The following is a 26,164-nucleotide window of genomic DNA, read 5'->3' as shown; positions in this document are numbered from 1 at the left end:
TCCTTCTGAGTGGGTGTCGGGGCCGCTGACGCGGGGGACGGGACGGGACGGGGACGGGGACGGCCTGCCGGAGCTGGGGCGCCTGCGCAGACGGCCGCAGCCGGCGGGAAGCCGGGGAGGCGCCGCGGAGAATGGTAGGTGGTCGCCCCGGGGACGAGGGCACGCCGGGCTGGGGTCGGGGGCTGGGGGGCGCGGGGCGCGAGGGTCGCGGGGGCGGCGGCGCGGGCCGGGGCCGGGGCCGGGGCCGGGCCTGAGGGCGCCGAGGGGAGGCGCGCGGGTGGGCTTCTGCGGGTGGTGCCGGACGCGGCCCTGGGCAGGCCCCGGCGGAATGGCCCGCAGCCGGGGGAGCAGGGCCGGGGGCAGGGGCACGGACGCTGCGGTGGGGTGTGCGGTCGGAGCGCGGGCCTCGGACGCCCGATAGCAGCGACGGTCCTGGCAGGTGCGGCAGGTGCGGCAGGTGCGGGCCGGGCGCGGGCGAGGCTGGGGGCAGGCGGCCGCGGCACGGTGGGGATGTCCGCGCAGACAGGACGTGCGAAGCAGAGCAGCGCCGTGCGGGAAGCAGCACGGGGATGAGGGCAGCCCGGAGGGGCCTCGCGGAGGCCGGGGAGGCGGCCCGCGGCCCGGAGGACGGGCTGCAGGAGAGGCGCAGGCGCTCCGGGGTGCGGTGGAGGCCGGAGCCGGTGGGCTCCCTGCGTGCACCACGAATCCCGGGGCCTCCCTGCGCCCCTGAGCTGCGCCCCTGAGCTGCTCAGCATTCGTGGAGCCGCTGTTGCGGCCTGCGGCGGGGGCACCGGGCAGCTCTGCACTGTGTCGTGGCTGTGGTCAGGGCTCGGGGCTGGGGAGGCCCAGGAATCTGCGGTGCGCTGGGCAGCGGTGCCCAGTGCGGGCCCGAGCAATCCCAAGCGTGGGACTGCGTGCGCTGAGTTGCCCAGGCGCGCCCTAGAGGGTGCAGCCCTGTAGGCAGAGGAGGGCCCCGGGACTGGAACGTGCACCCCGCTCAAGTGCAGGCTGGCAGAGAACAGTGACCTTATAGGAGCCTGCGGAGGGGAGTGCCATCTGGTGGGAAGCACCTTCCAGGGCCCAGGAAGAACAGGCTCGTGTTTGTCCTGGTGGTCGTGAGGGGCAAGTGACGGGGCTTCAGACAGGAGGGAAGTGGTCTGGGAGGAACGTGTAGGGGACAGCGGAGGCCTGAGGGTGGAACTTCAGGGGGAGACACAGAGGGGCTGGCCCCAGAACCAGTGGACTTAGAGACCCAGAGGGGGCATGGTCATCCGTGCAGCCAGAAGGCTCTACATGGCCCTCATGGAGCAGCTGCCCTGCCTGGGCAGGAGGATGAGTCCAGCCCAGGGCCTGGTGGAGGGAGGGAGGGAGGGAAGGGGAAGGGGACCGTGGAGAAGGCTGCGCGGCGACTGCAGAGGCGGAAGAGCCAAGCGAGCGTAAGGGGATGCTTGAATATGACTCCACCCCGGCCTGCTGTGCACTGAAGCACACACAAAATCAGTGACAAAGTTAATGTAATTAATTTGACCAAAATGTTTGCCGTGGCTACCGCTAACCAAATGTTTTGTTGTGTCTCTGGAAGAGCATTGCAAGAATAACTTTTTGGGAGCTCCCTGGGGGCCTAGTGGGTTAAGCGTCTGCCTTCAGCTCAGGTCGTGATCTCAGGGTCCTAGGACTTGGGTCCTGAGGTCAAGCCTGGCTCTTGCTCCCTGCTCAGCAGGGGTCTGCTCCTCTCTCTGCCTCTGCCCCTACCCACTGCTTGTGCTCACTACCCCCCCCCCCATAAATAAATTTTTAAAAATCTTTAAAAATAAAAAAAGAATGACTTTTTTCTTTTCTTTTCATTTTATATTTGGGTAGTCTTGGTGCCCAGAGTAGTAGTGGGCAATTTTTTTTCAAAGTCACAGTTGAATATGTTTTAGACTTTTCCTATAGATTAGAGATTTTATTTGAGATTGTCCATATTTTTATTTCAAGAATTTTGTATATTTTAACAAAGTAAAACAATTGAATATCCCTCTCCTCCAAAAAAAAAAAGAAAAAGCTGCTGTTAATTTCTTTGATGCATAAGCTGTAGTGAGGGCCATCAAAGCTTGAAAGAGAGACCCTGGTCCTGCCTATTTGGGGGCTTTCATTAATGTTACGTGGATGTAGCCCGTCTAAGTGAATCCAGAGCTTGCTTCTGTCCCTTGGGATGTTTTAGTTATGAGACATTTTGTTCTAGAAAGCTTCGTGCTAATTCCTTTTTCTTTCTTTCTTTTAAAGATTTTATTTATTCATGACAGAGAGAGATAGGGGGGGGGGGGCAGAGGGAGAAGCAGGCTCCATGCAGGGAGCCTGACATGGGACTCAATCCCGGATCTCCAGGATCACACCTCGGGTTGAAGGCAGCACTAAACCGCTGGGCCACTGGGGCTGCCCGCCAATTCCTTTTTCTACAGATCACAGCTCGAGTCTCTCAATACATTTTGGACACGAAGTGCACACGTGGTGTTTACACTTAGCCAGTGACCATTGTTTCAATTATGGTTACTTTCTGGAGAAACCAGTAAGGGGTAACATTGAATGTTGCTTGTTTGTTGAGAATCCCCTTCCTTTTGCATTCTGGCCAGGGAATGTTGTTGGCCAAGCCTAGACCCACAGCTGCCGCTAGCTACCCTTGCGGAAGGAGCACCTGGTGACCCATGAGGCACCGGGAATAGATGGAGGAGGGACTGTCAGTTTCTCCATCTGTCCTGCTGCCCACTGTGTAACTTCCATAGTAACAGGTCAAGCCCCTTTGCCTGGCTTGCTCCATATACACTTAGACCTCTTTCTAGAGTTTTCAGAGAGTATTCTTCTTTACCCTGTTGATATTTTGTCATGTGTTAGGAGAAGCTTCAAGAGGTGATTATCAGGAATTCACCTCAAGACCAGAGAACGTTTACCTGGCATGAATTCATCAGCATGTGATGCTGGTAAAAGAATTTAGTTACTGGGGCGCCTGGGTGGCTCAGTGATTGAGTGTCTGCCTTCGGCTCAGGTCGTGATCTTGGGGTCCTGGGATCGAGTCCTACTTCGGGCTCCCTGCAGGGAGCCTGCTTTTCCCTCTGCCTATATGTCTCTGCCTCATTCTGTGCCTCTCATGAATAAATAAATAAAATCTTTTAAAAAATAATAATTCAGTTGCCTAACAGTATGCTTCTGTGTTGATTAATCTTAGAGATTTTAAGAGTATGATACTGGAATTTTTTTGAAGCATAATCCACATAATATAAAATCAGCTATTTTAAAGTGTATGACTTAGTGGTGTTGAAGACATTCACAGTGTTGTGCTTCCACTACCTCTGTCTAGTTCCAAACCATCTCAAGATCCTCAAAGAAAGCCCATGCCCATTAAGCAGTCATTGCCCATTTCCCACGCCCCCCCAGTCCGTGGCAGCCACTGGTCTGCCTTCTGTCTATGCATTTGCCTATCATTTCATGTAAATGGAATCATACGACATCTAGTTTTTCATGTCTGACTTCCTTCACTTGGTATAATGTTTTCAAGCTTCATCTACATTGTATCATTTTTCAGTACTTTGTTCCTTTTTATGGCTGAATTTCAGTGCGTATTGTGTATGTACACCAAATTTTATTTTACAACCATGACAGAATTTTAAATCGAGCACTGAGGGCAGTTTTCATCATACAGATGTCATGAGCACTGCTAGTGATGCGCTGGGTGGGTTTTGGACATCTATCTCCCCTTTAGTTGCTGAGGGAGCCGTTGGCTTTACCCACCTCCTGTGGGGAAGCCATCACCTTCATTAAAGATGCTGCTTCCCTTTTGTCAGCTAATTGTCAAAACATATGGGATCTGTTCTAATTTAGTTAATTTGATCTTACCAGAAAGTATAACTGAGCTCTTTGTCTAGTTCTTTTCCGTGGCTCAGTTTCAGGAAATAGGGTACTGAATATATATTGTATATATCTCCCTATAGTCTAGATCAGAATTAGAAACTACAGCCTGCAGGCTCAATCCCTATGTGTGTAAAATAAAGTTTTCTTGGTACACAGCTCATCTGTCATTTACACATTACAGAACTGAGTAGCTGCAGCAGAGACCAGAGGCCCCTCATCTACCATTCTGGGCCTTATAACCTGAGCTTCACTTTCCCTTCATCTCTGAGGAACCAATAGATAGGCTTCAATAATCTGTGTGAACACCCCCAAATCTTATGCAAAAAACACATGTTTTGCCTAAGAAAGGATCCGTGATTTTCACCAGTTTCTAGAAGGGACACAAGATCAAGATCCCAAATGATCAGCAGTCATTGTTCCGAGTAGCCAAAAGGTCAGTGCCCTGTGTCTACATCAGCAGTTCTGACACTTAATAGAACTGGGTTTGGTATGCACTTTAAAAAATTACTGGAGGGATCCCTGGGTGGCGCAGCGGTTTAGCGCCTGCCTTTGGCTCAGGACGCGATCCTGGAGACCTGAGATCGAATCCCACGTTGGGCTCCCGGTGCATGGAGCCTGCTTCTCCCTCTGCCTATGTCTCTGCCTCTCTCTCTCTCTCTGTGTGTGTGTGTGTGACTATCATAAATAAATAAAAAAATTTAAAAAAAAGAAATTAAAAAAAAATAAAAAATAAAAAAAAATAAAAATAAAAATAAAAAATAAAAAATTACTGGAGCCCCAAAGAGATTTTGTTTATGTGAATGGTAGCCATCCGGATTTACCATATTAGAAGTTACAGTGAAGGGGGATCCCTGGTGGCTCAGCGGTTAAACGCCTGCCTTCAGCCCAGGGCGTGATCCTGGAGTCCTGATATCAAGTGCCACATCAGGCTCCCTGCATGGAGCCTGCTTCTCCCTCTGTCTGTGTCTCTGCCTCTTTCTCTCTCTCTCTCTCTCTGTGTCTCTCGTGGATAAATAAAATCTTAAAAAAAATAAAATGAAAAGTTTAAAAATATTTGTATACTTATAACAATAATCAGCCTATTGCATATTTGTGTTACATTTTTGCAAGGATCACAAGTCACGTGGTCTCTGCTGCATTCCAGTGAGCTTGAGAGTGGCAGATAATGGGATTGTTGTGAAAATAGTTCTGTCACGGTGGAACCCCAGAGAGGTCTCAGGACCCTGGATTGCCTAGACCATACCTGGGGAGCGGTGTGTTTGAACTGTATTATGTTCGCTGAATTGCACTCTGCTATTTTGGCATCAGCAGTGAGGGATGCTGTAAGAAGCACCTTTGGAAACTTACTCTGCCATTGGCTGTGGGCATTGTGGGAGGGGCTAGTCTGTTTCTAAGAGCAGGAAGGGCACAGGGCAATGTCCTTCTATGAGTGGCCACAGGGGCCACTCCTTCGGGTTTCAGTAGGAGGAGCTGTGCCACTTCTGGGCCACTGGTAGGTTTTTAAATCTTATGAAACAGATTTTCCTGACTAATTCTGTTTTCATCTTTGGTTTGGCACCAGGGAAGCTAAGAGCCTAATTTTTAGCCCCCATTCGGCTCTTAGTGTGGTGTGTGTGTCTGGGTGTCACCCCCAACTTTCCAGCTTCTTCCTGCTCAGTCTCTCCGTCAGCATGCTGTACTCCATTCACATATTTCTGTAAGCTGGAGTTTACTCTGTGGGGTTTTATGTACTGTCCTGTCCTTTTTTGAACATGATTGAGTATAAATCGTCTCAAGTGAAACTCTCCCCCTTATGTTATTTTGTGCAGCGTTTGTGTAGAGCATTAACATCAGCAGATTAGAGTGTGTTGATTTACGGAGGCCAGTGAGTCACTTTCATTTCTGGTGTCCTTTTCATCAGGTTACCTTAGATAAATCTGAACCTAACCATCCCATATCTGGAAGTACAGAGCGCTATTTTGTTTCCTTACATACTATATATAGTACAGTTACTTGGCAGTCTTGCTATTTACTACCTCCCACAGCCTCTGCCCTATTTTTCCATTATATTTCTGTCTAGTGTATACAGATATTTCTGTTATTCATATTATTACAATTAGTCATAACAGGCTTCTTACAGCTGCTTTGGGAACTTTTGTAACTGATGATTAACTCTATTCTTAGTTACCTGTATGTGTTTTCATCAGTGTGGCTGATTTTAAACTGGGAAAACTTAAAACATTGATGTTTACACACTGTAGAGCTCTTCTGTTCATTAGAGCTTGAAATTAATGGAAGCCGAAGCAGACACTGCAGATGGGCCGTGGTGATACAGTTGTGCCTCTGGTCAGACACCCAGCCTGGCTGTATCGGGGGCTATGTGTGTGTGTAAAAGAGGGATTTTCCTAAAACTTGGGGAAAAAATAATGTATCTTGTGCTAATTGAAGTGGGTAGGGATCAAATGTATTTTGTACAAAATACTGATTCTCAGAGTTGTTTGAAGGTTACACTTTGCCTATTTGTTGTTAGAGTGCTGTCATTTCAGCTTCCGGGAGACCGTGTGGTCTCTCCTCAACTGATGAGGCACGAGGCATGCTGTGCGGAGGTTCTGCAGTGAAGCTGACCTGGTGGGAAACAACGAAGTCCAGTTAGACCACCAGCCATGGGGATGGGACGCTGAAACGAAGCTCCGGACCAGTGGTGTTGGCTTTCCTGCTCCTACTGCGTGCAAAGCGTATGCATAGGGCATTTCAGAACAGGCCCCCAGTTTCTGGTGTTTCCTCGGGCTGGCCACAGAAGTGCCCTCTGCTGCGTCACGCAGGATGAGTGGAAACTAGGTGTGGCCACAGACCGCTTCTTACGAAAGCTAGACTCTCTTCCTTAAGGAGCCCATGAGAGACGCCGTGGACAAGAAGAAGCTGGAGCAGCTTTACAACAGGTACAAAGGTAAGAGGTGAGAGATGGCTGGGGCTGGTGGGGGCCAGGGCAGACAGCCCCTCACCGTCTCCGGGGAGCAGGATTCTGTACTCCAATCTGTGTCAAGGGGACCTCAACCAGGGACCATTGATGGCTGGGGTGGGATGCCAGGAGTGGGGTCTGCAGGTGGAGCTGTGGTGTCCCGTCACACACACATACACACACACACACACACACGCACACACCCCGTTCCAGGCAGGGTCTGAGGTGTGCTCGGCCAGCTGGGAGGTGGCTGTCCCAGCCACCACCGGTGGCCCCCACGCTGCCCCGGGAGTTGGAGGGTTAGAGTGAAAAGGCTCATCAAGAAGTTGATCTGACGTGAGGGTAAAAGTTGACTTCCTGCTAATGCGGTGTAGCCAGGTGGCCCTAGAGCACCTTGGCTGTTGGGGAGGCCAAGGTGGGGAAAAGCTCTTAGCAAAGAAACTTTTGTGTTATAAATTGGGGACAGTTGTTTTTAAAATTAAAATCAGCACTTAGAATGGAGCTTTCCCTATTGAAATATGGTTGTGCTGCACAGATACGTCTGTGTGACAGATATGCACAGATCCAGATCACTCAGCAGGCTGTCATATTCCATATCAGATGTCAATCTGTGGGGCATTTGGAGGGTCAACTACTATTCAAGAGTTTTTTCTTTCTTTCTAGCACTTTCTAAGGTTAACTTTATTTCCCAAATTTAAAGACAAAAACAGCAACCTCATTTAAACAAGTATTAACCCAAACAAGTATAACTCCTTGGCTTTAATTCTTGTTTATGTATTATTTATGTATCATTTTCATTTTTTACTTTTGAAAATACCATGTGTATTTTTTAACCTATTTAGATCTGAAGATAGATGAAAAATTATATTTTTAAAAAATCTTTGGCACAGAAACATACTCTGTGGTGGAAAGATCAGCTTTGTATTTGAAAAATGAGCATTGGTTTTCCAAAATGAAAAATCATTTTTAATAAGCTGTAATATGCTTTCAATGTTTTTGGCTAAGGTAATTGTGGAGCTAATTGTGAATGAATCACATGCTGTGCAGATTTCTGAAGTGATTCAAATATATCTAGCACCTTAAAAAAATACTTTATGTGATAATTATTTCTTTAAACAGCATCCTTTCATCATTTAACTTTATTCATGCAAATCTTGTCATTTAAAGTAGACATGTTGTGCTATCATCTTGGACTCCAGAAATAAACATATTGTTCAAAGACTGTTGACAAATATGCTGGTTTATGTTCATGTATACGAAGGAATGAGTCCTCTGAAAATTACTTTCAAATAGTATTATTGCAAGTGAAATTTATGAGGTGAGGGCATGGAGGACAATTTTGCTCTCCTGAAGATCAGTACCTTTGGGAGCATTGATGAGGAAGCTGGGTGAGAAGCAGAAGCCCTTGGGACACTACTCTATCGTTATGCAGGAGAAGAGGCTGTGAGGAAGCCTGTACTTTCATTTGTTTACTTTATGGCATACGTTTTCTTTTATTTTGGTAACATGTCTATTAAAATGTAGTACGTACTTAAATGACCAAAGTTAAATTTTATACAATGGAAGAAAAGTTTATCACACCTAATCTTCATTTAAGCAAAGAAGCTACAAATTTTCTCTTTGTACCTTCTAAACTAACAGAATTAATGTTTATGTCATGATAAGATATTAGTGTACATGCATTTTTATTAGACCTAGTTTGTTGAAGTCTTGCTGAGATTTTTCTAATAGACTTTATTATTTGATTTTCTGTTGAAGAAATGCTAAGTTCCTTAATTTCATTTCCAGACCAGAAATGGGAGTTAGGGAGGCCTGAATTTCTAAGGCATTAAATGTGGATACATGAACTTAATGATTTTGAAGTCTAAATGTTGTACAGTAGTATTAAAGTTATAGCAAATGAAATCACATTAAAAAGAAAAACAGCGGGATCCCTGGGTGGCGCAGCGGTTTGGCGCCTGCCTTTGGCCCAAGGCGCGATCCTGGAGACCTGGGATCGAATCCCACGTCCGGCTCCCTGCATGGAGCCTGCTTCTCCCCCTGCCTGTGTTTCTGCCTCTCTCTCTCTCTCTGTGTGTGACTATCATGAATAAATAAATAAAATCTTTAAAAAAAAAAAAATAAAAGAAAAACAGGGCAACCTCGGGTGGCTCAATGGTTTAGCGCTGCCTTCAGCCCAGGGCCTGATCTTGGAGACCCGGGATCAAGTCCCATGTCAGGCTCCCTGCACGGAGCCTGCTTCTCCCTCTGCCTCTCTGCCTGTGCCTCTGTGCCTCTGTGTGTGTGTGTGTGTGTGTGTGTGTGTCTCTTTAATAAGTAAATAAAAAATCTTAAAGAAAAAAGAAAAACACTGCTTGATGAGATGATCACTGGGTATTATACTATATGTTGACAAATTGAATTTAAATTAAAAAATGGGATGCCTGGGTGTCTCAGCGGTTAAGTGTCTACCTTCAGCTCAGGGCATGATTCCAGTTCAGGGATGACGTCCCTCATTGGGCTCCCTGTGAGGAGCCTGCTTCTCTCTCTGCCTATGTCTCTGCTCTCTCTCTGTGTCTCTCGTGCATAAATAAATAAAATCTTTAAAAATAAATAAATAAATAAATGTAAAAAATAATAAAGAAAAAAGAAAAACATTAGTTTCTCTATTGTTTTGGCAGGGTTGTGATAACTTAATATGGTAAACACTTTAAAAATTCAGTATTTTTTTTAAATTATAGATTTTTAAAAATTTTTAAATAATCTCCACACTCAATGTGGGGTTCAAACTCATGCCCCTGAGATCAAGAGCCATGCATTCCCCTGACTGAGCCAGCCAGGTGCCCCACAATGCAGTATTTTTTTTTTTTTTTTGTAGCAGTATGCCTTTGGGCAAACTAGAATTGTGTAAACTTGAATATTTATTTTACTTTATGGAAATTAATTTTTTTCTTACCACTGATTGATGTATCATGCTTGCTAGGGCTAGGAATCCAACCACCCATTAGCGGTACTTTTCAAAACAGCGTAATTTCTTTCTCTCTTGATTTTCACTGTAGACCCACAAGATGAAAATAAAATTGGAATTGATGGGATTCAACAGTTTTGTGATGACTTAAGCCTTGATCCTGCCAGTGTCAGCGTTTTGGTTATAGCATGGAAATTCAAGGCAGCGACACAATGTGAATTTAGCAAAAAGGAGTTTATAGATGGCATGACAGAGCTTGGGTAAGTAAATTGATCTCACTTTAAACTTTTTCAAAAAGGAAAATGCTTTCAACATTAATTATTTTTCAACAGCCTGTGAACATTAATTTCAAATTAATTTATTTTCTTTCTTATACATTTTCTTTGCCTCCGCTCTATTAAGGTTTTGGTTTCCTTTTAAATTCCTGTTAGAGTTTTATTTAATATTTTTATTTAGATTAATCCCTTTTGTAATTTACTTTTTCTTTTTAATTTTTATCCTTCCTGTTTTGAATTCACAGTAAATATCAGGGTGTTTTTGTTTGTTTTCAGCCATTCAATTTATTTCATGATACTTAATCCTGAATGTGTAATTTTTTTGTGTTGCTATGTTAAACATTAATAAAATACCATTTTGGTTTTTTGCTTGTAACACTTCTCTGTTCTGCCTATCCCAACCAGGGTTGGCATAAAAGCTTCCTTAATAACTTAAAATGTGTCTCACTTGTCAGATAAGTCAGAGAAGCAAATGAAAGCATGTAACATAAATGCTTTTTGATCATTAAGCTTCCTGAGCTATTTCGTGGGGTGGTATAAATGCCAGCATGCTTGACTTGCTGATATTGTGATATTTTGATGTTGACAACTTAAACTAGCTTATTTTTAGCTGCTGAAGGAGCTTAAAAGTCTAAGGTAAACATGTTCTTAAAGGCATGTACTTACAAAATCCCAGCAGAAAAAATGGAACATATGTTTTCCACTAAACTGATGAATCTGTTATATTTATTGGCTTTATCTGTTTAGATGATAAACTCTGTAAGACTTATTGTATTGTTGGTGGTTGTATAAAATCAAACAAAAGACATCACTGTGACAATGGCATAACAGCATGTTGCTTCGTGTTCTCTGCACTCAGGAAAACCTAGGTGAATTACAGGGGATTTTGGAACGGAAGATACCTATTAAAGCAGCATACACTTGGCATTGTAATACCATTTATCCCATCCACTAAACCTCCCCCAAGGGGGAGATTTTGGAAATAAGTACCTCTTATAAAAACACTTACTGGCATTTCTTAGGCATTATCTAAAAATATGCTGTACTGGTGAATTTTAAAAATTCCTGTCTATTATTCTACTAAGTGTTATAAATTAAAAAACATATTTTAAAGATTTTGAGTATGAATCTTCCCAAACTGTGCTAGATAAATTCATGCTTTCTTCTATGGAATGTATAGAATATAATTTAAGATTGTAGTTGGTGCTGATTGATAGTGCTTTTCTTCACATCTCACAGGGCAGTTAAAGGGGAAAGCACTTTGTAAATATTAAAGTGCTGTATGTTAAGTATTGTTAACGTGACAGTAAACTATATTTTACAGATAACTTAAGTGCTTTTAGAGATGTAAGAGACTGTTATAGTCTAAACACCACTAAAAAATCCTTTGGTTTTGTTTCTGCTCTATTGCTATTTTTCACATTTTCCTGGCTATTAACTCTTGACAGTGGTTGGAATATCTGCCTTTAACAGTTAATCCTACACCCTTTCTTTGAGGGCTTGTGGATTCATAAGTGAACTGAGTAAACTTTATGAAATTCCTTGGCATCTTTGTAAAAACAAGAAATTGGCCGTGTTGTGGATATGTTTCTGGACTCTATCGTATTTAGTGGGTCTATTTATCCTTTACCCTGCAAGCACACAGGCTTCATTATTGTAGCATTAGGTAAGTTTTGAAATGAAGTAGTGAAGTATTCCTGCTTTTTTTTTTTTTTTAAGATTTTATTTATTTATTCATGAGAGATGCAGAGAGGCAGAGACATAGGCAGAGGAAGAAGCAGGCTCCCTGTGAGGAGCCCGATGAGGGACTTGATCCCAGGACTCCAGGATCACAACCTGAGCTGAAGGCAGACACTCAACCACTGAGCCACCCAGGTGTCCCTCTTCGTACTTTTTTTATCTGCTTAAAGACTGTTCGTCAAGTTTTATATTTCAGTGGGGAAAGAAGAATCTTTTCAATAGTTGATACAGAAATAACCAGGTGAGCCTGAGAACATGTCACCCCTGCTTCAGAGCATGCATGGGCCACCCCTAGCGATGGATATGGGCTGGATTACACACCTATACAGGAATCTTAAAACTGTAAAGTTCTAGACAAAACATGGGAGAATGATTTGTTAAAATACAGATTAAGAGACACTTTTTGGAGAAGATATAAAAAGCACTAGCCACAAAGGAAAAAATTAATAAATTGGACTTCATCACAGTTAAGAGCTCTGTTTAATAAGACATACTGTTTAAAGGACAGAATAGTGGGAAAAGATACTTGCTCTCTGTGTGTGTGTTAAAATTATGATAAAAATGGTAGAGGATGTGTGATTCATGTATAATTTCTAAAGGAGCAGGAATAAAAGAAGAAAAAATTCAAAAGAATGTGAGAAAAAACTTCAGGAAAATTAGCTTAATGCAGGACAAATAGCAAGCACGTGATAAAATGGAGGATTTAAAGGCAATGTGTCAGCATTTACATAATTACATTAAATGTAAGTAAATACTGGATGGATTGTAGAAAATCAACTCAATTATTGTGTATACTGTTTACAATAGATACAATTAAAACATAAGGACACAACAATTTGAAGGATAAAAGTTGATGTAATTTGCAAATATTTACAAGAAAATTTTGGTGTGGCTATGTCAATATTAAAATAAGCTAAAGCAAAAAGTAATTCTAGAGATAATGAAGGACATTTCATAATGAGGAAGGGTTTATTTCACATGGAAAGCACTGGATTATTTAAAGCAAAAATAAACACTACAAAGAGAAAGATATAAATCTGCAATTTGTCAAAGCAGGGAATTCTCACATACCTTACCAACTGATAGAATGAGCAGGTGACAAATCCATAAGGAAATAGGAGATTTGGACAGCACAATAAATGGCCTAATGGACATGCTTAGAACATTGGCTTTGATGTTGAAAAATACATATTCTTTTCAGAAAAGTAGGCCATTTATAAATATTGACCATAAACTAAGTTGCAACAAATTTCAAAGAATTAAAATGATACAGACTATGTTTTCTGACCATAATACAATTAAGGTAGAAATATAACAAAAAGATAACTTGGTAGGTTGAAATATGTGTAAATACTGTATACTCCTGAATTACCCTTGGGAATAAGAAGAAGTTACAGTGGAAATTAGAAAATATTTTGAATGATGAAGGAAATGCTTCACATGAAGACTTGTAGGATTTAACTTCCTAAATGCATATTTTAGAAGGAAGAGTTGAAAATCAATAAGCAAAGCATCCACCTCAAGAAGTAGAAAAAGAGCAGGAAGTTAAACTCAAAGAGTGTAGAGGGTAGGAACTAATTTTTTTGAACAGTCAGTGTAATTTAAGGAAATAGAAATGAAGTCAATAGAAAGGATCCATAAACCCAGGGCTTGTTGTTTGAAAAGAATTACAAAAAGTAACAACCAATATGGGATGAAAAGGGAGACATCACTATAGACCCTATAGACGTTAAAAGAAACAAATCTGTATTTTTTGTTTATTTGAAAGAGGGGGCAAGCACGAGTTGGGGGCAGAAGCAGAGGGAGAGGGAGAAGCAGGCTCCCCGATGAGCAAGACCCTTGCATTATGACCTAAGCTGAAGAGATGCTTAACCCATTGAACCACTCAGTTGCCCCGAAAGATAAGAATATATTACCAACAACTCTATGCTAGTAAATGTGAAAACGATGCAAGAGAGGAATTGTCTTAAAAATACAATTTACTGAAATGGACACATAATAACTCTTAAAAAATTTGAAGCCATGATCTAAAAATATTTCTTTTCAAAAAGAAAACAATTGACCAGGATTGGTGCACCAGCACATCCTACAAAACATTTAATGAAGAGAATAATACTAATTTGGCATGACCTCTTTAGAGAATTGTACAGGAAGAAACACTTTGTAATTTGTTTTGAGGCCAACACAACCGGATAACAAAACCTAGAAAGGATATTTTAGTATGTATGTTGCTAAAGTGAGCACAAAAGGATATTTTGAGAGTGGAAATTTATTGGCTACTCTCATAAGAATCAAAAGATGCATAAGATGCAGAAATCTTAGAGAAATTATCAGCAAACTATACCTAGCCCCCAAAACAAGTCAACCAAAAACCAGGATAATTTATCATGACAAAGTTTGTTATTGTCCAGGATTCTGAGGTTTGTTTAACATTACAAAGTCCAATCAACATAATTTATCACAGTAACAATAGAAAAGGGATTATCTCAGTATATAAAATGAGTTTGATAAAATTCCATTTCATTCATTTTTTTTTTTTTTTAAAGGGAATTTAGCACAAACCAAGACTACCAGGATCCTCGGGACACTTGTGTGGTTCAGTGGTTGAGTATCTTCCTTCAGCTCATGGCATGATCCTGAAGTTCAGGATTGGGTCCCACATCAGGCTCCTGGTGGGGAGCCTGCTTCTCCCTCTGCCTATGTCTCTGCCTCTCTCTGTGTGTCTCTCATGAATAAATAAAATCTTAAAAAAAAAAAAAAAATACCAGGTCCTCAAACTGACCACCCCCCTTTTCCTGCCAAATCCTGCAGAAATATTATACTTAACTGCCACATGAATGCCTGCTTTTATTCAGCATTGAACAGGAGGTGTTAGCTGGTCTGATCCACAGATAAAATATTCGAATCAATAAGTGAGTTTAGCTAAACTGCAGGACCCAAGATCAAACAAAAATCAGTCTTATTTTAGAACACTGAATGCAACAATACAACAAAGTGAATTTTAAAAATGTCATTTTCAGTAATATCAAAACTACAAAACACCTAGGATAAATCTAATTAAAGGTGTGTACTACCTCCCCATAGAGAAAACAACTCACTGAGAGGCAGGATACCTGAATAAATAGAGATATAAACATCATTCATAGGTTGGGACAGTCAGTATTTTATCCCTAAATATATCTATACTCTCAGTGTGATATGAATCAAAACCGCATAAGTAGTGTTATGTGTATTTGTATGTGTAATTTGACAAGTGGATTTTTTTTTTTTTTAAGATATGTATTTATTGGGACGCCTGGGTGGCTCAGCGGTTGAACATCTGCCTTCAGCTCAGGGTGTAATCCCGGTCCAGGGATAGAGTCCTGTATCAGGCTTCCTGCAAAGAGCCTGCTTCTCCCTCTGCCTTTGTGTCTGCCTCTCCTCTGTGACTCTCATGAATAAATAAATAAATTTTTTAAAAAAGATCCAGCACCCCAGGATCATGACCTGAGCCAAAGGCAGGCGCTCAACCCCTGAGTCACCCAGGTGCCCCTTGACAAATGGATCTAAAATTTATATGAAAATGCAGTCAAGAATAGCCAGCAGTTCCTAAAGAACAAGATGGGAAGATTTACTCTCTACTTTTCAAGCTGTAGTATTTATGACTATGTGGCACTACTACAGAGAAAAATAGACTGGTGGGACAGAATGGGGAGCCAGTGAACATATCCATGTGTACAGGTGCATTTGCCTTATGGCCAAGGCAGCACACAATACCACGAGTTCCTATTTATCAAGTTCAGAGACCAGGTAGCTGACCTTCAAGGAGTGGGGGGATGCAGGCACACAGGAGAGCACATGGTGGCCCCACAGGGAAGAAGCCAGGATGGGACAGCGCTGCCATGCCCCAGGTGCTGCCCCACCACCCTTGCTATGGGTCCCCAGAGCTGTACACCTGTGCCTCCTGGGCTTATGGGTGTTGACACAGGTGTTCTGCCCTCTCAGCCCTGCTGACGGAGTGCATTCATCAGTGAAGCATGGCTGTTATCCTTTTCCTTGCTGGGTACTCAAAATTAAAAAGACAATTTTAGGTTTTCACTATTCTAGATTTCTGCTTTAAAATCTTAATATTCTTTTTTAATTTTTAAAATTTTAAAAAAATATTTGGGAGTGGGAGTGCATGTGAGAGAGAGCATGAGCAAGGGGGAGGGGCAGAGGGGGAGGGAGAAGCAGCCTCCCACTCTCCCCACCTGAGCAGGGAGCCTGATGTGGAGCTCAACCCCAGGACCCCAGGATCATGACCTGAGCCAGGCAGACGCTTCACTGATGGAGTCACCCAGGCACACCAAGGCTTTTTAATATTCTCAAAGGCTGTTGACCTTTTGAAGGAAAATCCAATTTTACTATTTATTTATTTTTAATTATTTTTTCAATTCCAGTATAAGTAGTGTTATGTCAGTTCCAGGTGTACCACATCGTGAATCAGCAACTCCTACATGACTCAGTGCTCATTATGATAAGTGTCCTCAATCCCCTCAACCTATTTCCCCCTTCCCCAACCCAGAAAACCCAATTTTAAAGCAATGGAGTTATGTTTTATCATACTTGGTTTTTTTTTACTCTAGCCTGCTGTAAGGAAGTGAGTCCAAGATCAGGAGCTTGTGGGCTGGCAGAGTGGCTTGGCTCCCCAAGGTCACAGAGGAGTTGGAGTCTTTCTGATTTGCCCATCCATCATCCCAGGGCCCTGGCCTGTGTGGGTGAAACTGCATCTATATTCCAGCTCATACAGAGGAAGGCAGGCAACTTTGGATTTTGTTTTTTCCTTTTAATATTTTTTCCTTTTCCTCTTTTTTAAGATATGAGTCATATACCATAGAGTTCACCCACTTAGTCTACAGTCAGTGGTTTTGGTGTCTTCACAGAGCTGTGCAGCTGTCATCATCACAGTTCTGGAACGATGGAGTCCTTCCAGCCACAGAAGGGGGCCCACAAGCAGTCTGCCTCCTGCCTCTGACCTCCCAGGGACTGGGACAAGCCTCAGGGTGCTGCAGCCGGCAGGCACCTGCAGCAGGCACCAGGGGGCCGAGGGGCTGGGGGGCACAGGACGTCTCCCACCTCCACAGCACTGTCTCTCATTTGCAGGTGTGACAGCACGGAGAAGCTGAGAGCCCTTCTGCCAAGATTAGAGCAGGAACTGAAGGACACAGTGAAGTTTAAGGATTTTTATCAGTTTACCTTTACCTTCGCTAAGAACCCCGGGCAGAAGGGTTTAGGTGAGTGTAAAATCCACATTCGAAAGAAGCCGTATCTTCTTGAGGCTAAAGTGGGTATGACCAGCCAGGTCCCAGTCCTGCTTCTACAGTATTACTGTTGTTCCTTTGGCGTATTCTCTCCATGGTTGCACTGCGTGCATGCAGGCCATCTGGCTCCACCACGCACTTGGTACTTCAACCTCAAAGCACTCTGCAGTTCTGGGTTTAAATTTTTTTTTTAATTTTTATTTATTTATGATAGTCACAGAGAGAGAGAGAGAGAGAGAGAGAGAGGCAGAGACATAGGCAGAGGGAGAAGCAGGCTCCATGCACCGGGAGCCCGATGTGGGATTCGATCCCAGGTCTCCAGGATCGCGCCCTGGGCCAAAGGCAGGTGCCAAACCGCTGCGCCACCCAGGGATCCTGGGTTTAAATATTTAAATTTCAAAATGCAAACTAATTTGCAAATGCTTTGTGTTCTGTCATATTGAATATCCAATTGACTTGTGGGTTAGAGAAGTCGACAATTAGTATTGAGAGAGCATTTGTATCAGCCAGATCTGTGAGCCAGCAGATGGTATTATTGGGGCCAGCCAGGCGACATTGATGCTGTCTTGGTCTGGACATTCAAGTTAACTTACTTGAAAACAATTCTGATGTGCCTTGGATCACATTTTAGTACTTCTTTCAGAATTGTATGATTTTGCTATAACTTGTTTATTACTATATACAGTACATTTGGAAGATTCCTAACTTAGATTTTCAGTTTGAGTTTTGGTTTCTTTGAGGGTTTTATTCTGTTTATTTTCATTTATTTTTCTTTCTAAGTACTATATAATTTATTTCTCTGTAAAGTAATAGATATGGTTAGTTCAGTAAAAGGTCTTACAAGTTTAGATGAGGGACTTACATGGTCTTTAAATAGGGACTAGACAGATATATTAGAAAAAATGGTTTTTTAAAAATTTTTATTTATTTATGATAGTCACACAGAGAGAGAGAGAGAGAGAGAGAGGCAGAGACATAGGCAGAGGGAGAAGCAGGCCCCATGCACCGGGAGCCTGACGTGGGATTCGATCCCGGGTCTCCAGGATCGTGCCCTGGGCTAAAGGCAGGCGCTAAACCGCTGCGCCACCCAGGGATCCCAGAAAAAAATGTTTTGAAGGAGAGTTTTTACACAGAAAAGGAATATTATAAAGTAACCAAATTTAGGTAGGAAACCAAAAAGGGCTTGAAAATCCAGAGATAGAAAAATCCACTGCAGACAGTTGATTTCAGGACCTGATTTTGCTCATGCATGTTCACAGGAGTGTGTGAGCAGTGACCATTCTCATCCCTCTGTCTCTGACATTATTCCTTTCCTTCTCCTGTTGTCAACATATTGAATGCAGGTGTAGATTGAGGGGACAGGCCCTTCTATCCCAGGGCCCGAGGGTGGGGTCGCTGGGCTCCTCTGTCCCACAGCAGGAGGTGACAGCTGTCTCGTCCTAAGCACTATCCTTTTTCCATGGCAGGGATTTTTTTCTTCTTTTTACTTGTTCTTCTCCAGTGTTATGGTTGCTCATTTTTACTGTTGGTGCCTTGCACTATGACGAATCTCCCATCAGATTTCCCTTGTCTCCAGGCTAGTTGGCCTTGTGAATGGGTTTCTCGCCTTGGGTACCACCTCACAGATTATGTACCTGCCACCCTGGAAGCTGAGAAAGGCCTTTCCGTGCGTCTGGATCAGGAACTTACTGGAATGGGTCTGCTAAGACCTGGGACAGTGAGAATAGCAGAGCCACCGGGAAGGTTGGGGATAAATTTTTCCTGCTGGGGGAAGTGGGTGAGCAGCCAGTGTGTGAAGGCACAGCACCGAGCTGTTGCTGTCATCAAATGCTCTGCACGTTTACTACCTTATTGTGGGTCCGAGAGCTGAGGCCAGAGAGCATCCGTGGAACCGTATGACAGAGATGGTAACACGTCTATGCATTAAACCATGGCTTTCCCATCTGGCCTGCCATTGGTGAAGGATCCCATCTAACCAGGTACAGACTGCAAGGAGAGGGGAATCCACAGCCACTGGGCACAACAACATGAGCAATGAGAAGAGCGAGTGAACCCCAGGCTTGCTGGGTTTTATGTGTTCGCCACCCCTTGTGGAGAGCAGCCTGTGCAGAGAAAACAACTGAGGGAAGGAGGAGCAGGGGCTACTGGGGCACTGGCCTTGAGCTGACCTTGAGAACTGGCCCTGAGCCAACCCTGGACTGGCCCTGAGTTGACCCTGGGCTGACCCTGAGCTGACCCTGAACCATCTGAGCCGGCCCTGAGCTGACCCTGGGCCGACCCTGAGCCACCCCTGTACTGACCCTGAGCTGCCCCAGGTGTTTTGGGCCGGTCAGGCTATGACTCCTCCCTGGGTGTTGCCTCTCCTGGAGAAGAGCTTGCAGGACCACACCAGAGCAATGCCAGGAGGGACTGGCAGCAGGGCCCTGGCTGTATTCGGATTTCAGAAGATTCCAATCATGTGAGTGCAGAGTGGAGAGATGTGCTCATGGTGCTTTGTTCCTGGGAAAGTTCCAGCACTTACAGCACCCTAGTCCCCAGCCATACCCCACCTCACATCTTCCCTGCCACCTAGATGCCCAGATGCAAGCCCAGCGTCCCTGGTCAGTGTGGTTCTGGCTTGTGGGTGGCCTCTTTTATCTTTTACCTTGTGGCTAGAAAGAAAGGTAGAATCTAGCATTGATTAAGCACCTGTGCTATGGCAGGCAGGTGTGTTCATCTGCCCATACATGGCCTTGCCCACATTTTTATTTTTTTATTTTTTATTATTATTATTTTTTTGCCCATATTTTTAAATCAGTTTATTTATGGGCATCCAGTGTGGATGTGGGGCTCAATCCCATGACCCTGCGATCATGATCTGAGCCAAACCTAGAGTCAGTCAGACCTTACCTGACTGAGCCCCAAGGCACCACCTTGCCTACATTTTATAAACAGGGAAATAGGCTGAGGCATGGAAAGGGTGTCAGAGGTCTGCAGATGGGTGTGACAGCCGGTGTGAAGCCCATTCTCTCCTGTACCATGTGTTCATACCTCCTGGTGAGTTGCCATGGACCTGGGTATAGGAAGCCACAGAGGACCAGGTGTGCCTTGGCTCCTTCTGTCCCCTCCTGGCTGCTCCTGCCTCAACGCTGCCCCGTGTTCCGTGCTCCTCTGGCCTGTTCTCTTGTGGGCTGTGCGTTCTCAGGACACTCCGGCTCTGAGTGTTTATACAGGCTCTGAGCCAACTACTTGCCACTTTACCCACATTTTATAGTTTATTTTTTTTGGTCTCAATTTACTTGCTTCATGCTACACTTGTATGTTGTGGGAGCAAAATATTTCATAATTTTAAAATTCTTAAAATTGTCACAGTTGTATTTCTGCACACTTTTTTAAAAGCATTTTTTGAAAGCAACAAACATTGACCAAAACCATGGTGATTCGTCAGGTGGTGTTGCGTCCTGTGGTCATGTTGTGGTTGCACTCTGTTGTTGGCTGCTGAGTGTGAATAGGAAAAGCTTTCTTGCTTTCTCACCTGCCAGTATGCCCTGAGGACGTGTCACCTGGCGGTCATACAGCCTTAAGCCAGGTTATAAGGATAGAGGGTCACCTTAGGTAGGAAATAGTGTGACTTTGGTCAAGGTCAGTGTCACTGTTGGAGTGTCATCTTGCCTGGTGTGTGGTGGTGTCTTGATGACATCACCCCATGAATTTTGCTCTTGCTATGATGTAGTAGGTAAGTTCATCTCCTCTCCTGCCTGCCTTGCACCCAGCGGGAAATAGCTCTTCGCCCTCTGTGGACCTGGCTACCTGACCACACTTTCCACCTCAGCTTTACTTTTGTCTGATACATTGCAGCTCTGTTGTCAATAGTACAGACTTTGTATATTAGGAGGAATTCCATCTTGACTGCCATTTCCACCATGGCAGGGATTAGGTGGCTGCCAGGGGAGGCAGTGTGGTGTGTAGGGGCAGCTTCCAAGACGTGCAGTGGCCCTCAGAGGGGCCACCGGAGAAGGAGGGACAGGCATGTGGGAGGGCAGGGGGTCCCAGGTCTGTTCATAAATTACCCGCCGTGCCATCTGGGTTAGCAGGGTTTGGACTGCCAGCCTCTGTTTTAACAGTAGTACATGTGTTTTTTTTTTTTTTTTTTAATTATGTTAGGACAACTAAGAAAAATGTGTAAAATGTTGTTAGCTCCATGACACCCCATAGGTGGTAGGTCCGATGCACCATGGTGCTGGCACCCAGAGCCACAGAACTGCCCTTGGTGGAATGCGCCTCAGGGTGTCCGGGCCGGCACAGACTTGCCTTCCAGCCTTCAGAGAGACTGTGGGTGGCAAGGGCTGTCTTGGATCAGACCTTGCCGCTGGCCATCATCTGTTTGAGATGCTAGCTGCTGCTTTTGCAGCTCACTGCCCACATTCATTGGCTCACTGTGGCGACGCTCTGTGTCATCCCTTTCCATTATTCTGTGGAATAATCTCACAAGGAGATGCTTCCCTACCCATCGGTGCAGTTCATCAAGGGAAGGCAGGGTACGTGCGTGGTTCTATGCCTTTATCCGGTGTCAGGATAACAAACTGTTTCCCTGGCGTCCTTTGGAAAGGACCTACTAGTGTTGTGTTTGTTTGTTTGTTTGTTTGTTTGTTTGTTTTTTATGTCATTGTGAATGTACAGAGCAGGTTTCAATTGACTGCAAATTCCAACCCTCTCTGAAGCTCAGAGATAATGATTCCTCCTGAGGTGGGAGAGCCTCTGCAGGTTGGCACCAGCATCCTTTTGATGTGACCCAGAGTGTGTAGCTGTGGTCTCCTTGTCTGTGAGGACAGGCTGCTTGAGGCTCGTCATGCAGGTGTACTGCCCTGGACCCGAGGTTGGCTGTTTCTACAGGGAGTCCTGGTTTCTTGTACTTAAGACCAGTCGGGAACAGTGCTCCTAAATACTGACTTGGCCGCCGTTTCTAGATTCTTCAGGAAACACAGCGTCACGCCAGTGCTTCTCATTCAAATTTAGGACTGCAGGGGTAGCCCCCGTGGCGCAGCGGTTTAGCGCCGCCTGCAGCCCAGGGCGTGATCCTGGAGACCCGGGATCAAGTCCCATGTCAGGCTCTCTGCATGGAGCCTGCTTCTCCTGCCTGTGTCTCTGCCTCTCTCTCTCTCTCTGCATCTCTATGAATAAATAAATAAAATCTTAAAAAAAAAAACAAATTTAGGACTGCAGAGTTTTTTTTAACTTGAGGTTTTCTGTATGACAACTGTATTTCCTTTCTTCTGCCACCAGTGTAAAGACTGAGGATTTCCTTTAAGGGTTACACACTCTTTCTGAACAGTGGGGTGCGTGTACGCTGGGCACACCATCTGGTGCCACTGGGGCTGTGCCGCTGGATGGGGATATGAAGGGAGGCCCCGGCCCTGTGGGCTCAAGCAGTCCTCCTGGGCGTGAGCTCTTGACCCCAAGTTTTTCCTTCTTTGAATATCTGAAGTGTGTCCTCCCACTCTCTGGTCAGGTCCCTGAGGGTCACCTGACTGCGCGGCCCTGGATGCCCCCAGAACAGTTTTCCTTCCTCCTGGAAGGCCAGTGACAGTTGCTGACAATGCTGGGTGCCAGCTGTCCAGGACCAGCGCCCTTTGGGGGTGGCGTGCCCTCCTGCACATCCTCGTCTGGTCTTTCATCCTCTAGGAGAAGGGCTGCCACCCTGCCTGCCACCCCTCTTCCTCCACCTGATGGGCCATCGGTCTGCAGATGGCTGGCTTCCTCTGAGCCCTTCACCGCTTCCCTGTCAGTCTACCTGGGGCACGACCTCCCTGTCTAGCTCTTGCTCTCAAGCTGATGCCTGGTCCTCCTTTTAGTTTTGCTGTTTCAGAAACAATGTCTCCCATTTCTTCTTCCTGAGCCTGGTTCTCTCCCTCCTGAGATTCTGTGTCATGTGTGGGCTGTGTCCCACGTGTTGTCATTTCTTGATCTCTTCACCTGTTTGAAATGGGAGGTCACACTTGCCTGTGGTGGCAATCTGCAGTTTTTTTTTAGGATAAACTGTCATGCTTTTTGCTCGCCCATTTTTATGTGAGATTCCTTTTCCTGGGTTTCTAAGACGCTGGTTCAGGGCAGCTTTCTCAACTTCATAGAGCTCAATCTTGTGGACACCAGTGTGTATTCACACGTGTGTGCATGAACTTGCCTGCCTGTTGGTTCCTGCGTGCACACATGTGCAGGTTGTGTGTCCTGCCTATCGCTCTCCTTGCTTTTGTCTCTTCCTGGCTCTGGTGTCCTCCATTGGTTACCTTGCCGCCTACTCTCCACTGCCTGTGGGTACAGAGCCCCTACTCAGAGGTACCTGGTGGGCGGGTCCCTGTACCCACCTCCCAGGGCCCAGTGCAGGGTCTTCCTCTCCTCATCCTGGCTTTGTGGTGAGTGCCTGCTGCTGCCCTGATGCCCCAGTGTCATCTCTGTCAGAGACCCCATGGCTGCCGGTGGGTCCTCTTCTCTGGCCTGGACTGCACTATAAATGTTGCCTCTGGGTTGGGTTATGTAGTCCAGGTGCTTTTTCTGTTTTTATGTGAAGATTCACAGAAATTTTTTTTTTAATTTTTTATTTATTTATGATAGTCACAGAGAGAGAGAGAGAGGCAGAGACACAGGCGGAGGGAGAAGCAGGCTCCATGCACCGGGAGCCTGATGTGGGATTCGATCCCGGGTCTCCAGGATCGCACCCTGGGCCAAAGGCAGGCGCCAAACCACTGCGCCACCCAGGGATCCGATTCACAGAAATTTAAACCTATGCTGGCTCTCTTGCTACCTTTCCAGAAGCCTTCCAAATGCCCATGAGTGTTCCTTGTCATCATCAGTCACTTGTTTAAGGGACAGAAAGGAGGGGTGTGTGGGTGGCTCAGCCAGTTGAACCTCCCACCCTGGATTTTGGTTCCTCAGGTCATGACCTCAAGGTCCTGGGATTGAGCCCCACATCGGCTCCATGCTGGGTGTGGAGCCTGCTCAAGACTCTCTCCCTCTTCTCCCTCTGCCCCTGCCCATCCCTCCCTCTCTTAAAAACAGGAGGGTGGGGTGGGGGTTGGGGGACAGACAGGAAGAGGGGGCTGCAGCACACAACTACTCATCCTAAATCTTCATCAGGAGCCCTTGGGGGCTTCTCCCCTGGACTGCTTTTCCTTTTCCTTTTTCTTTACCATTTTAACTGTGTAAAGTGGGCAGCTTAGTGGCAGTAGCAGCATTCCTACTGTTGTCCAACCACTACCACCAGCCATCTCCAGAACATTTGCACCTTGAGAACTGGACTCTCCCCACCAAACAGTGACACCACTCTCCACCCCCTGCCACCCTCCTATACTCTTTGACTCCTGCAGGGAACTCACATTGATGGAGTCCTTTTGTCTCATTTATTCCATTAGCGCAAAGACCCCAGGGCTCATCCTGGTTGTCTTGTGTCAGCTCTCTTCCTTTCTAAGGCTAATACTCCACCTTGTGTGGGATGTGTACACCACATTGTGCTCACACATTCATCCTCAGTGGGCACTGGGGTTGTTTCCACCTTTTCTCTATTGTGAGCAGTGCTGCTGTAAACATGCCTCTTCACCCATCAAGCAGGCTTGAGCCCCTGCTTCTTGATTCCTTAGGCTTGTACCCGAATGTGGAATTGTTGGGTTGTATAGTAAATCTGGGCTCAATTTCCCAAGGAGCTACCATAATAGTGTCCACGGCGCTGCCTCCCTGATGTTTCTGCCAATGGAGCACAAGATGGGCTTTCTCCACATCCTTGTCAGCACTTATTACTTTCTGGAGGTTTTGATGGGGTGTTTTTTTCCTTTTTTTGATAGTCCTAGTAGGTGTGCCCAACACTGTTCTTTTATGAGCTGATTTTCTCCTTTGGCAGCTAAAACTTTTGCTTTATCATCTTTTCTGTTTTCTATTCCTTTGTTAAGAGGCTGAGGCAAAATAGTCATTAGAAATGAAAGCCCTACCTACGCAGTAATTTCCAGGAGTGTTCTCAAGAAAGCATTACCAGGCTTTTCCAGAAGGTAACACACAGGCCACAGAAGGACGCCATGGAAGTGGGCTCTCTCTGTGTTTTTGGGCATCTGTAAGAAGATGACCTCAGTGACCCCCTCGTTTGGCAAGGACAGGTGCCATGGTGCTAACAGGCTGCTCCTTCTGCTGGGTGGTATTATTTCTTCTTATACTGCTTGTCTTTTAACTTCTCTGTTTCCTGGTTTTTCCCTAAGGAACACTCACCTAAGCAAGAAGTGGTGTCTTCCATGCTTTCCTAAAACTTGGCTGATTCAGGTCTGAGTGTAATTATTTTACTTCAAAAGTAAAGTTTAGGTAATGCTTTATTTTGAGTAGCTTAATTCTTAGATCCTTATTTTACTTCATTCTTCAGAATGATCATCAGTTTGATCCAAATTGCAAAACGACAGCAGTTATTCCTTACTGAGAAATGGTGACTGGGGCAGGTGACCCTTTCTGTCTGCGATATTCTGTAACTTCAGTATCTTCAGTATAGTTCAGATAATCTTCTGTTAGAAATGTTTGCTTATATCTATTGATATTTTGCACCATATGGGATTCTTTCCTTTTGATGTTCAAATGAAGATGATTGAAGACTTAGACTTCATTCAACTTTCATGTGTAGGTATTGTTTTTAAGAATTTCTGTCTTATAACGATTGCCAGGAGTGAAAAAGTTGTAAGGAACTTCTTTTAAAGTTACTTTTTATCTTAGATCCTTGCAAAGCAAGGTCTGCAGACCAGCAAATTGGCATCACCTGAGAGCTTGCCAGGGTTGCAGGTTCTCCAGCTGTGCCCTAGGCCCACTTTATCACAAAGTACCTCAAAGCTTAGTGGCTTCAGACAACCATCGTTTTTTTACACCTCATGATCCTTTGGGATTTAGGCAGGGCTCAGCCTGCAGCTTTTCTGTTCCAGCTGTGACTTGCAGCTGTTTCCTGGCCTGTGCGCCAGCTTCAGGAGGGGAAGGGTCAAGGTGGGGGCAGGGCAGAAGTGGAGCAGCATGGGGCCTTGCTTATTCCCAGCTTCCACTGCAAGTTGCCCCCTTCAAGTGCAGTTGTAATTCCAAGGCATTTTCAGGAGGTTGTGAATTAGAGTCT

The 26,164-nt window shown here is 45.0% G+C and overlaps 1 protein-coding gene across 1 annotated transcript in view; it reads left to right on the top strand.

The window, feature by feature from the left end:
- Positions 1 to 6,545: 6,545 nt before the first annotated feature.
- Positions 6,546 to 26,164, top strand: part of DCUN1D2 (defective in cullin neddylation 1 domain containing 2) — a gene marked incomplete at its 5' end in the record, with an annotated part of 28,368 nt that continues 8,749 nt past the window's right edge. The window contains 4 exon segments of the mRNA XM_026008817.2: positions 6,546 to 6,737; positions 6,739 to 6,811; positions 9,862 to 10,030; positions 16,907 to 17,037. Of these exon segments, the coding sequence (XP_025864602.2) occupies positions 6,546 to 6,737; positions 6,739 to 6,811; positions 9,862 to 10,030; positions 16,907 to 17,037 (565 nt within the window).

The sequence above is a fragment of the Vulpes vulpes genome, chromosome 6 (genome assembly GCF_048418805.1).
Source record: "Vulpes vulpes isolate BD-2025 chromosome 6, VulVul3, whole genome shotgun sequence".
Taxonomy (NCBI): Eukaryota; Metazoa; Chordata; class Mammalia; order Carnivora; family Canidae; genus Vulpes; species Vulpes vulpes.
The sequence above is the reverse complement of the archived record's forward strand: the minus strand, read 5'-3'. Positions and strand labels throughout refer to the sequence as shown.